At 41.8% G+C, this 13475-nt stretch overlaps 1 protein-coding gene across 1 annotated transcript; it reads left to right on the top strand.

The window, feature by feature from the left end:
• Positions 1 to 8731: 8731 nt before the first annotated feature.
• On the top strand, positions 8732 to 12937 carry LOC134541216 (innexin inx7-like). The gene is made up of 2 exons (XM_063384463.1): positions 8732 to 8931; positions 11249 to 12937. The coding sequence occupies exons 1-2, from the start codon at positions 8767 to 8769 to the stop codon at positions 12308 to 12310; spliced, it is 1227 nt and encodes a 408-aa protein (XP_063240533.1). The 5' UTR covers positions 8732 to 8766; the 3' UTR covers positions 12311 to 12937.
• Positions 12938 to 13475: the final 538 nt, after the last annotated feature.

Genomic DNA, 13475 nt, shown 5'->3' with positions numbered 1-13475 from the left:
GACATTGCAACCAATTTTCAACTCTGCAATAGTCTACTAAAGCTGAGGGGTTACTTTCCTTGATTTGCTGAAGATATTTAAAGGTTTTTTTTGGTTGAATTATGTGCAGTTATACAAGCATTATTTTTTCTTCAAAGGTTGATTTCACATGTGTTGTGGATGAGTCAGAGGCTGTAAATTTCTCCGTGTTCGAAACTCTTTTATTTATTTTTTGTACTTCCAAGGAAATGAAGTGTTTATTGGTGATTTCTTCAGGTGTTGATTCGCAACAGCCTTAGCATCTCCGACGGAGTGAAGTTTATCGCTCTTCGCTCTCCACAAGCGAGGATCGTAAAAAACGATTACATTAGTCCACACGGTTCGTAATATAGAATTGCCCGAGGGAATTTTTTTTACCCTCCACTTAATTAGACGGGTACAAAGAGGTAGGAAATTTATGTCGGAATATTATTTATATAATCGCGTGGAAAAGGAGGTAAAAAAAGGGGGGAAGGGGGGGGGGGTTATAAATGGTACACTTGCAAGTGTTGCATCGATTACATTCACCAGTGTAGTTATAGACAGGCCCAGATTCCAGGCACATCGTAAGATTTTACAAATTAAAGATTATTTATCATCAGTATTAAAGCAGCACATTTTGAAACACTAAAAACTGGCCTGTCATTGGCCGGCCAGCCCAGCCAACCAGAAAACAGCCACCCAGACACCAGCGTATAAAAGGACCAGCATTCTCTGCACCAGTCAGTCAGACTTAGTCTATCTGATGATGGCAGCTGCAATGACTGCCGAAACGTCGCAAGACAATTACCTGACACGGGCTTCACCCAGAAGCCAAGAAAATGCACTAAAAACTAGGGGATTTCAAAGACATAAGCTGGTTGTCTTTCGTCTTCTTTCAATTTGATAAATGGTTGTTGCAGTTTTATACGGCTGTTTTAACTACCGTAATAAAACATCGGTTATTTTAGTATATTGTTAAACGGGTTTTAAATCTATTTCTAAAGTATTTGGTTTAAGGCCTAATATTTTTAAGCGTTAAAAAAAATATATTTCCCATCCTTGAATTTGTTTTGTCTTTCTATTTTTTCGCACCTGAAATCATCCCACCCCTCAAAAACTGGCGCCCTGGGGAATTGCCCAGTTGGCCATTTGTAAATCTGGGTCAGGTCATAGGAACGAAAAGTAGTACATAAATGTTCCTCCTTGGACAGGGTGAAGGGTGTGGATTGATGATTGTCGACGCCATATTAAATTTTGACGTCACGGCAGCCATTTTTGGTGTCAAATTTCCTAAACTTTCCTCAAATATGACTAAAAAAAATTATCAAATATCCTAGAAATTTTCCCCATGTCGAGGAGAAAATTCCCGTTTTGAAGGAAAATTTCCCGTTCTATTCCCCAAAAAAATGCCAGAAGCTTGAAAATCCCCCAAAGCGACTAAAATTCTCCATGGGCAAGCCATTCTCGCGACACGCCCCTAATATGTGGAATATGCGCCTACATATTTCCACCCGTACTCTCCGCGGTTGAAAACACTGTTGGCAGAATCGGACTTACGTCATCACTAGTCTATGGAATATGCACCTCAGCTTTATTGCGCGCACTCTCCGCTGTTGACAACACTGCAGGAAGAATCAGTCTACGTCACCATTGGTCTATGGAATATGCACGTCTCCGTTTCCGCGTGCACTCTCCGCGGTTGGCAACACTGCAGGAAGAATCAGTCTATGTCATCACTGGTCTATGGAATATGCACCTCAGCTTTATTGCGCGCACTCTCCGCTGTTGACAACACTGCAGGAAGAATCAGTCTACTTCACCATTGGTCTATGGAATATGCACGTCTCCGTTTCCGCGTGCACTCTCCGCGGTTGGCAACACTGCAGGAAGAATCAGTCTATGTCATCACTGGTCTATGGAATATGCACCTCAGCTTTATTGCGCGCACTCTCCGCTGTTGACAACACTGCAGGAAGAATCAGTCTACGTCACCATTGGTCTATGGAATATGCACGTCTCCGTTTCCGCGTGCACTCTCCGCGGTTGGCAACACTGCAGGAAGAATCAGTCTATGTCATCACTGGTCTATGGAATATGCACCTCAGCTTTATTGCGCGCACTCTCCGCTGTTGACAACACTGCAGGAAGAATCAGTCTACGTCACCATTGGTCTATGGAATATGCACGTCTCCGTTTCCGCGTGCACTCTCCGCGGTTGGCAACACTGCAGGAAGAATCAGTCTATGTCATCACTGGTCTATGGAATATGCACCTCAATTTATTGAGCGCACTCTCCGCGGTTGACAACACTGCAGGAAGAATCAATCTACGTCACCATTACTCTATGGAATATGCACGTATCCGTTTCGGCGCGCACTCTCCGCGGTTGACAACATTGTTGTAAGAATTTGACTACGCCATCATTGGTCTATGGAATATGCACATCTACGTTCACCAGCGCAACTCTCCACGGTTGACAACACTGTTGGAATAATCGGACTACGTCATAATTATTCTATAGATAATGCACAGAGGGTGGTTACTTCACATGGTAAGTGCGTGAAGCCGTTCCCCCCCCCCCCCCTTCCTCTTTCAATGAATTGTTTTCGTCATATTGGTCAGACGCCCAAAACATTGGTCGAAGCGTAGTGTTTGCATTGTGAATAAAAAGTTTTAAATTACTTTTTTTTGTTATGAAAGTGACTGTTTTCAACGACAATGGTTCTAAATAGACTTTATCCAGCCCCATTTCCGTAATGATTTGATGGAACAATATGGCGAGGGTGATGTTTAAAAAAAAATATCATTTAAAAGGGGGTTGTCTGTAAAGTCGGTTTACGGACGATAATTTTACGTGATAACATCATAAGAAAACATTGATGAAAAATTGCATACTTTTCAAATATTATTTACAGTTTTCGCAAATTTAATTTAAATAATATATTTAAATATAATCACGAACAATTAGTTATAGTAATAAACTGAAATCAAATCAATGTCAATAAATTGTTAATTTGAAATGACGAAATTTGGACAAATAAATCAATTTTTTTTAAATTGCTGCTTTTAAAAAGCCCGCCTTAACCTGTTTGATATTATAGAAGATTTTCTCGCACGTTGGTTGGCCGGTTCTTGCACGCTCGGCTCAGGCGCAACGTGATAATGAGTCATGCTTTTTCGTGCGTGCAGCCGGCGTTCATCGATTTATAAGACGTTATCAAGTCAAAAAAAATAAGTTCAGCTACGTCACAGAATGTCATATCCTTACAATTCCTTAACTCCATGAATATGCATGCATCTCTCCCGTTTCCGCCTACATGCAGTGCAAAGTGAGCTGCAGAGGTTTAACAATCGATTGTTTTTTATCGAAACTATTTGACATGCGATTACCGATTTCGGATGTAAGAGAGATTAAGGTACCGGGCATGTCCTTAAAGTTGCTAAAGATGTCTCAGACATATAGTTGATTAGTAAATGCATGCCGAATAAGGCTAATTAGCGTATTTTCAGGGGCGCTCTATGCTCACAATTTTCATTACCGTTCTCGCTATGTTCGCTACGCGAGAAAAATACAGCCGGCTGCATGTCATGTGTCACTAGCCACACCCAGCTGTGTTCGCTGACTTGGTGACGTCAACGGGTGTTTGCTTCTCGACTATTCTTTTAAACGTCGCTGACTTCGCGCATGCGCAGATAAACAAACCCTTTTTTTTTTATCGCGCGGAATTGTGCTGTACCTCTGCGTTTTCTTTTTTATGAAGTTTAATTTCTCTCAGTATTGTGCTTTAAACTGTCAAGTCGACGGAAAAGTGAATGGAAAGATTACGAAAATATCCATGTTTATGAAATAAATCGATGGAAGAATATAGCTGCAGGACAATGCCTGGGGTTTCATTCCAAAGGGAATGCTATCAAACTGAGTTGAGTTTATCCCGAAATAATCCATGAATTTGGTTTCTTTCTCACGTGCAACTGCTTCACAAAATGGCGGAAAATTGTCAAATTCTTTTTTTTAATGTTTAATTCATGGACCCTTATCTTTTTACGTACACATACTGCGAGAGCCAGCAGAACATAATCATCGTCGGAATCATCACTGGACTACCACGGCATGCATCTCTCCGACATCGCGAACTAGACTTGTCTTGTCTGGGAAGCCTTCTTTCCACAGACGAGAGAGCCAAACTCCCGATCGTGCATCTTCGGGGGTTCTTTTTTTGTTCATTGTAAAAGGTTAGGTTAGCTACATTATAAATACTTTAAAACATTGTGGACGGTTGATTTGGTTAGGATAGCTAGCTACATTAAATATACTGTGAAATCGTGTAAACGGTTTTCTAGCCCTGGATAGCTACATATTAAAAAGTTATTTGCTAAGCGACCATAAAATGATTTTACAGTATTTTTTAATGTAGCTGTACTTACCTAATATAACCAACCATCCACAATGTTTTTAAAGTATTTATAATGTAGATAATCTATCCTAATCGACCGCAAAATTTAATGCCACGTCGGTTTATACAATGAGATAGAACGGGGAAAAAAAGCGAGCATGAACTTCGGGGAACTTCGGGTGTGGCTCTCTCGTCTGTGAAATGAAGGGCTTCCCGTCCTGTCTGGCCCACCTGGGCGCAGCGAACATAACGAAGCTTTCGGATTTACGCGGTTGGCAACACTGCCGTGACACCCACCCCCTCCCCCCTTCCCCCCCGTCATCCAGACGTCATTGCGGAAGGAAAAGAAGACCGGGGTCAGCTGCGACCGTTGCGGTAGCCTACAACTCACATAGTTTCGGTTCCCTTCCACGTTCGTGCAACTTCGGATTTCTCTCAAAAATTGAAATTAAAAAAAATCGAAGGGTTAGGTTATGTTAGGTCAGGTCAGTCACAAAATTCTTGTTTTCATTGGAAACTTATGATTTAGCGGCTGAAGTGGCGTTAATACCAAAACGCAAATCTTCGGAAATCTTCGGAAATTCTTGCAGGGAACCGAAACTACGTGAGTTGTAGGCTTCCCGCGACCGTTGAGCGGGAAAGACTGTTGACTGTTCAGCCCGAGGTGACATGTTGGAGAGAGGGGGAGGGGGGGGGGGGTGGATGGAGGCTATCAGATGATCCTGACGCACGCCAGATGTTCCGTGTCGCTGGCAGCCTCGGGGTGGGCGGTTCACGGCCATATTCCGATAAAAATTAAAAAAAAAAAAAAAAGTACAGTCGCCTAGAGCGCTGCCCGCAACCAGCCGTTCCGTCTCCAATCAGTTTTCAGTGTCGCCATTCTTAACAGGAGTTTGAAATTACTCTCTCTTTTCCAAAGGACGGTTTCTGCCGTCGGCGCCGTTCTCCTATCGTTGTGCCCCGGTTTCTAGACGTACGCCATAGAGCACGAAATTCCTAGACACAACTTTATAGTATCTTTGAAAGATTTGTGCAATTGGGGGGGGGGGGGGGGGGTGCATGACTTGATGTAAGCTTTTGGACATACGCCATTGCTAAAGCACATGTATGTCTGTAGAAGAAAACAACAAAAAACACAAAAGACAATTGCTTAATTTTTGTTTTTGTCTTTCGTGTTTTTGGTAGTTTTCTTCTACAGACATACATGTGCTTTAGCAATGGCGTATGTCCAAAAGCTTACATCAAGACAACTTTATAGGTAATGAATTTTTTTAAAATTGTATTTTGTAAAGAAACAATTCGAATAAGAGTATTGAAATACAATTTCCCCTTGTAACTTCTAAGGAGACGTGACTTGAAAAATGCAAATCTTGGTTAAAACAGTTTTTTGCACTAATATTTTTCAAAAAATCTTTTAATATTAACGATTTTGACTAATGCACGCGATTAAATGTAATGTAATGTATTGTTACTAAAAGTTACGGATTTATATAAATAGTTTCTCTTTTGAAATATCAATTGGTTTTAAGAAATGATTTTTTTTTTCAGAATAACTATGCACAACTGTAATAATTTACTAACGATGAAATAAAAAAGGGGGGGGGGGGGTTGTCTGTAAAGTCGGTTTACGGACGATAGTTTAACGTGACGTCATAACAAAACATTGATAAAATGATTGAATACTTTTATGAATAAAATTGAATAATTTTTATTGAAGTATCACTATTTTGTATGTATACAAAGAAGGAGTGAATTGAAATATACAATTTAATTGATAAATTTAATTTTATTTGCACTCATTAATTCAAATATGTTTATTACTTTAACGAAGAGATTACTTTAACTATAACTTTTATACATGTTTGCTATTTAACTTCTTCCAATCTGTGTTATTCTGTTAAGGATAGGACGATGATAGGAAAAGTAGCAAACGAATGGGAGTGTTTCAAGTTTAATGTGCCTCGAAAAACTCAAATCGATTGTTGTTCCAATCGAGTGGAAGAGAGATAGATACGGCGCAAGCGTACAATGAGCGTAACGGGACAGCGTAACGGGAAAATGTGCGTTATGGGACACTTTTTCGTGCGTGCAGCCGGCGTTCATCGATTTATTAGACGTTGTCACGTCAAAAAAAATAATTTTAATGCTAACCTGCCGGGTAGCATCAATCTGGCAACAGTGTTCGCCATTTACCATGGACTACAAACTAAGCGTGAGACAAGCTATAAGCGCAGATAACCCGCGTGCACTAGTGGCAATCACAGCTTCAAATTTAGAGGGAGGGTTTCAAACGGTATTAAATATCTTTCAGTTGAATGGAAAATCCGAAATAGGGCCTATATATAAGTGAATAACCTCTATAAGGCTATTTAGACGTATTTCGGACGGCTTGAAAAAATTACTATAGAAACTTGGTTGTCATCTTTTTTTAAGAGTGCTAAAGTTAAAAAAAAAAAATTAAACACTGTGCAGTACCATTGAGAAATTAAATATATATATATTTTTTAAATATTTTTATATAGTTTCAAAGGAAATGCACGAAATGGAGTAGCATTATTTTTGTTATCCCTCCATTTTTTTTGTAGTTTTTTTGTAGGAATTATGAGTAATAATAGGAGTAGGGGACGGTGAGATGGCTCTATCTTCCGTTCCATATGACCGCTACTGAGACGTACCGAGGAAAACGAGAACAAGTTTCGCCTCGAAAGTGTTTTCCGCCTCCATTATCCTCTGAACCGCATTTATCGTAAAGATAATTTGCCAAATAATATAGTTTTCCTGCCACGCTTAATCATTAATTGACGTTAAAGTTAATATGTCAACTGTTACCTGAACTGCGCACATTATTAATAAGCATAATGAAGCCAAATAGTGTCCAAAAATATCGAATATTTGATTATCTTTTCCACGGTCTAGAAAAAATACTCGGTATTATCTCATAAAGGGGGGGAAGGGGGGAACGTATTTCACACGTGCGAAAATAATCACAGTTATGTATTGTACAAATTTGCAGTAGTGTTGAAAAATTGTTTTCATGTGAACTGGTTTTCAAAACGACTATTTTGTAAAAAGACAGTGAAATTAAAATTGGGGCGTGGCTGTCTCATGGACACGGCCGTGTGTTGTACGCGAATACGTGTACGTAACAGGTAATATTATCTATACAAATATATAAAATACGCTATTTTATGTATGTTATTATCATGTTTCAACACTAAGAAGTCATCATCCACTTGCACAATTTCAACCGCCCCAGCTGCAGATGTACTGGCACCGTCATTGATCCGCTCGGCCGCATTCGTTCTTCTACGTTCCCGGCACTGCTTCACTCGGTCATGTGGTGTTTTGTTGGTATCATTCGATTGCTTTTGGGGAGCCCTTTCCAACCGTATACGATCTCTGTATTTGGGTTAGGCTTTTTGACGCGTATAGGCAGACATTATATATTTTTCATTATATAATTTTTTTTTATTTTAACACCATATATATTCACTGTAACTATATTACACAAATGTTTTATATATTCAATCGATAGATTCTGACGAGAGCTGACGATTGAAACTCAAACGAACGTCGTAGCTTCTCCGAGTCAAAAGTTAGACTAAATGGAAAATCTCGAAACGCAGTCAAAATGACCTCAAATTGGCGGCGCTTCCCCCTAAACGGCGCGCAAATGCGTCACAGTCTTCACTTAGTGTTAACGAATTCTTCGATCCTTCAGCTATCCAGTGGTGTGATAAAATTTTGGATGGAGATGATAAATTTGAAAGCTTCCATGAGCTTCATAGGAAAGTGTCAGCAGGTGAAGTAATTTCACGAGAACCTTTTAACCATGTGTAACACAATCCTTTAAAAAAATAATATAATACTATAAGCTGAGTAAACAGTGTTCAAAAGTGTGATCCAATTAATAATAGCCAAGGATAGTCAAGATGCAAAGGTTAAATCAGCAAGTATTAAAATTAACACATTCCGTTTTAATCGTGGGCAAAAGCCCTCATGTTAGATCCTCATACAATTACACAAACCTTTTACATTGAAATTAATGCAGATTAATTACCAAAGGGATACAGAGACAATTATATAAGTTTCCCCTTGATTTTGTTATCGTTCTTTTTTTTTTATTATTGCTTCCCACCATGGAAGCAATTTTAAAGACGTTGTTCACGTCAAAAAACGAAAGACAAGTAAAGTTCTTCGGCGGTTGTTATCTCTTGTCGTCGAAGCGCAGGGAAAGGAAAGAAATTGTCACGTGGCGCTACGACGAGTGAGTGAGTGGTCTCTTCACCCGGGTGAGATAAGATGGGCACGAGTAGTCGATAAGGTGCAAGACGGCGGCCGGATTGATTCGCCGAAAGGGCGAGAGTCGAGGATGGGTACGCGTGAACTGGCCGTGCTGAAGACGTTCAAGTCCATCAAGGACAACTTCAGGATCTCGTCGCGCGACGTGGACATAGACAACCTGGCCTTCAAGCTGCACTACCGCGCCACTGCCGGGTTCCTGCTGTCCTGCACCGCGCTCGTCTCCACATACACGGTAACAACACGCACGCGCGCACACACACGCCGAAACCATTTCTGGACGTGAACACGTCTTCGAAACACCTTCCATAGAGGGGAGGCAATCCAAAAAAAATTGGTTGTCTGTAAAGTCGGTTTACGGACGATAGTTTAACGTGACAACGTCGTAACGAATCATTGATGAAATGATTGCATACTTTTATGAATAAAATTGAATAATTTTTATTGAATCATCACTATTTTGTATGGATACAAAGAAGGAGTGAAATGAAATATACAATTTAATTGATAAATTTACTTTTATTTGCACTCATGAATTCATATATGTTTATTACTTTAACGAAGAGATTATTTTAACTATAACTTTTATACATGTTTGCTATTTAACTTCTTCCAATCTGTGTTATTCTGTTAAGGATATAGGTCGATGATAAGAATAGTAGGAAACGAATGGGAGTGTTTCAAGTTTAATGTGCCTCGAAAAATTCAAATCGATGGTTGTAGTGGAAGAGAGATAGATGCGGCGCAAGCGTACAATGAGCGTAACGGGACACAGCGTAACTGGACAATGTGCGTTACGGGACACTTTTTCGTGCGTGCAGCCGGCGTTCATCGATTTATTAGACGTTGTCACGTCAAAATACCAGAAAAATTCAGTACATTCTACATCATGTTTATGGGTAAAATACAAAGGAATTGCTGCGTTTCTACAAAGTTGTTTTTTTTATTTTTCAGTAACCGTTATAAATCTGTTACTAGAGCAGTGGAACGTGGTATTCGAAATTAACTGTTAAAGCCCAGAAGTGCGACTCTTACAGTGGAAAGTGAAACCATGTTTTGCGCGACATGTGACGATATCTGTTGGGTGTGCCCACAACATACTCGCAAAAAAAAATCTCGCGCGGGAGGTTTAAATCCAAAGTATTATCTTTAAAATTATGATTTCACTAATTGACGACTTATTGCTTTGTAGAAGAGATTTAAAATTGTGCAAAAAACATTTTATACTGTTTTGTAATTAAAAAAGCGTGTTCTATAAAATTGAGTACGATATACAGTATTTCTGGTATGCCACACCACAAAATATGTGGCTACCAAAATAAAGTGAATTGATTTTCACTGTCTTTGAAATATTTGTGCAATGGGAGTGCATGACTTGATGTAAGCTTTTGGACATACGCCATTGCTAAGCACATGTATGTCTGTAGAAGAAAACTACAAAAAACCAAAAGACAAAATACACAAATTAAGCAAAAATTGCTGTTACCAACAGGATATATACACCGTATATACACATACATGTGCTTAGCAATGGCGTTTGTCCAAAAGCTTACATCAAGTGATTTTGACTGGTTCGTTTGCTTGCAAAAAGCTGGTGCATTAACTCTTACAATCAATGGGGTTATGATAGAAATATAATATGTAAGCTACTATCTAGCCAGTGGACCCAAAACTACTTTAAAAACAGATAGGTCTCAGTCTTGGCAATAATAATTTCTCCCCCATGCCGGGAACGACCGTTTTGATGAAAGTAAAACAAGCAGGTTATTGATTTCAATAATTTATCTATTCTCTTATTTGAGATGTAAATAATTCCCATTTAGCCATAACACGTTACTATTATTTGGTACATGCACGTTACCGGGCAAGCGACAAGCACAAAAATAAAAATTGCCTTCGAACCGTCTGGAATGTATTTAACATTAAGTGCCATCTGTCGGCAGTGAGCGCAACTTCCCGGGTGGGCGCGTACAGAAGTTTCTGTATATAAAAGAAAATTATTTTTGTAACACCACTGTTATTTGAAGTAGCTCGGTCTTCTGGGTTGTAGCCGTGCGAAGAATTCACCCAGCAAACATTAATAGAGAATATGGCTACAGATTAAGCAAAATATGGAACCCACTCTTTAGAAATCCTCTTAACATAGCTCCACATCCAACATCAGTCAGATCGCCCCCTGATTGGCAAAACAGCCCAGCCAACCAGAAGAGAAGGAAGGCTCTGATTTGCCCACAGCTGCAGCCAATCAGGAAGCACCTCCTCCCCCCTCCCCCCAGGCTAGAGTATATAAAAGGCAGGATAACTTGTAAGAGAACCTCAGTAGGTTAACTGGTCCCTGATGAAGGCGACTGCAATGTCGACCGAAAAGTCAAGTTGAATTATTCGCCTAGGAACACGGCTGACAACCCAGAAGATAAAGCTACTCCGGACAATGGCCGTGAAAGCCTGCGGACATCAGCACTGTTTGTCTTGTAACTGTGCAGAAGACACGGGTGCCCGATGGTAAATGGTTTTTTGGTTTTTTTTGGTTTTCTTCCACTGCGCGGCGGCAGTACTTCGGCGGCCACATCGCCTGCGTCTCGGACAAGGGCGTGTCGGAGCAGGTCATCAACAGCTTCTGCTTCTTCTCCAGCACGTTCACCGTGGTGAGGCACCTGAACTCCAGCTCCGTGGACCAGGGCCTGGCCCTGGGGCCCGGCGTGGGCCCGCTGGCCCCCGGGGACGAAGTGGTGCGCCACGCCTACTACCAGTGGGTGCCGTTCCTGCTGTTCGCGCAGGCGCTCTGCTTCTGCCTGCCGCACCTCGCGTGGAAGGCGCTCGAGGGAGGCTCCGTCAAGGGCTTCTCCGCGGGCCTGCGAGGACTCCAGCTCGCCGTCGGGGACCAGGAGCTGAGGCTGGGTCGCGGGGTCGTCGTGCCGACGAGGCAGCACCGCGAGGCCGCGGTGTCGACGGCGGCGAGGGCCTTCCTCGCGAGGCGGCCCCTTTTCGGAGGCTGGGCTCTCCGGCTGGCGGCCTGCGAGCTGATGAACCTCGCCAACGTGGTCCTCCAGGTGGCCGCGATCCACGCCTTCCTGGGCAACCGCTTCTGGGACCTGCGTCCCTGGGTGGGAGGAGGCAACCTCGACGCCGTCTTCCCCAAGCTCACCAAGTGCTCCTTCCACAAGTTCGGGCCAGGGGGGAGCGTGCAGACCCACGACGCGCTCTGCGTCATGCAGCTCAACCTCGTCAACGAGATCATCTTCGCGGCGACGTGGTTCTGGATGGTGTTCCTCGCGGCGGCGACGGTGGGCGCGGTGGCGTGGCGCGCCGGGACCTTCCTGCTGCACGGCCGCTCGCGTGGGCTCGCCGAGGCTCTGCTGACGGCCTCGTACCCGGGTCGCCCGCGCGACGGCTCGGCGAGGCAGGTGGCGGATGGCTGCGACTACCCCTCCTGGCTGTTCCTGCGCTACCTCGGCAGGAACGTCGACGCGGCCACCTTCAGGGACCTGGTGCGCGCCGTGGCGGAACAACTCTCCCCCGGGTCCACGCACGACGACGACCACCACCCGTCCCGCCAGGAGACCTTCCCGCTCAACAACAACTCGCTCAAGAAACACGACGTCGTCCAGTTCTGAGCTCTTTCCCGATCGAAACCGCGAGGTCTCGGTGGGTCCACAGGGAAAAAGATTTTGTTCGAATCAAACAAATAATTTGTTTATGTATGGCGAAACAAATATTTTTCTTGGTGGAACAAAATATTGTGTTTAGCTTAACCGAACTCGGTAAGCAACAAAAATAATTTGTTACACCTAACCGAATATACATTTGAGTTGACAAAATCATTTTGTTGGGTCCAACAGAATCTTTCCTACTACAAAATATTTGTTTGAATTAACAAAATATATTTATTTCGCCATATATAAACAAACATTTTGTTGAGGCAAACAAACCTTTCTCTCAGTGCACACTGGCCTAACTTGAATTACCAACTCCTCTACGGGGATCTACAAATGCATCCCCAAATGTTTTTTGTTATTCCAAGTGGCTAAACTGTAGTTCTGAAATACTGAACGGGACCCCTTGATTAAAAAACAGAAGACCTACCCTGCTTTATCTGTTTCCTGGTATTCGAATCCGCATAACTTGATTATTCCACAGAATCTGGCACTTCAACCGACGAAATCAAAATTGTATTTTGCATTCTATAATAACATTTTATTGTAAAAAAAAAGCTGCTGTGTGAATAAAAACGCTTTGCTACATTTGATTTTAAAAGGGCCTTAATTTCGCTATGAAAAAATAAAAAAAATACGTGTCTGGACTAACCCCCTGTTTATTTGTCCCTAAGTTATTTCTGTGTAAAAGTTCAAAGTTATCCAAAAGTAAATGTACCTACTGGAGAATAATCTTTAATTAAACAAGCAAAATTATAAAATGAAAGTTATTACGTCGCCATACAGTAGACCTACAGTTCACGAAGGTTTTATTTTATGTGTAACATCTTAGCTCTCTGCATTATTGGTAAGAGTCGCACAGAACGGAAATGTGTAACCACGGTGCTGCCGTCTGTGGCCGATGGCGCGTACCAAAGTTCACAAAGCCAAAGTGAAACTTTGAAGTTTTAATTGTTTAGTGAATTGTAACAAGATTGGGAATATTTTAATCAAATTATTTGTCGAAAAATCAGGTCCAAAGCAAAGGTTAAGTTGGTTTTTTCCCCCTTCAAGTCTTTTTTCGCTTTTATCGGAAAGGTTTCACTGTATGCTAAAACAACGTAAGATAAGAGTCCAGAAATTCAGT

The sequence above is a fragment of the Bacillus rossius genome, chromosome 18 (assembly GCF_032445375.1).
Source record: "Bacillus rossius redtenbacheri isolate Brsri chromosome 18, Brsri_v3, whole genome shotgun sequence".
Taxonomy (NCBI): Eukaryota; Metazoa; Arthropoda; class Insecta; order Phasmatodea; family Bacillidae; genus Bacillus; species Bacillus rossius.
Note: the sequence above shows the minus strand (reverse complement) of the source record. Positions and strands in the feature narration are given on the sequence as shown.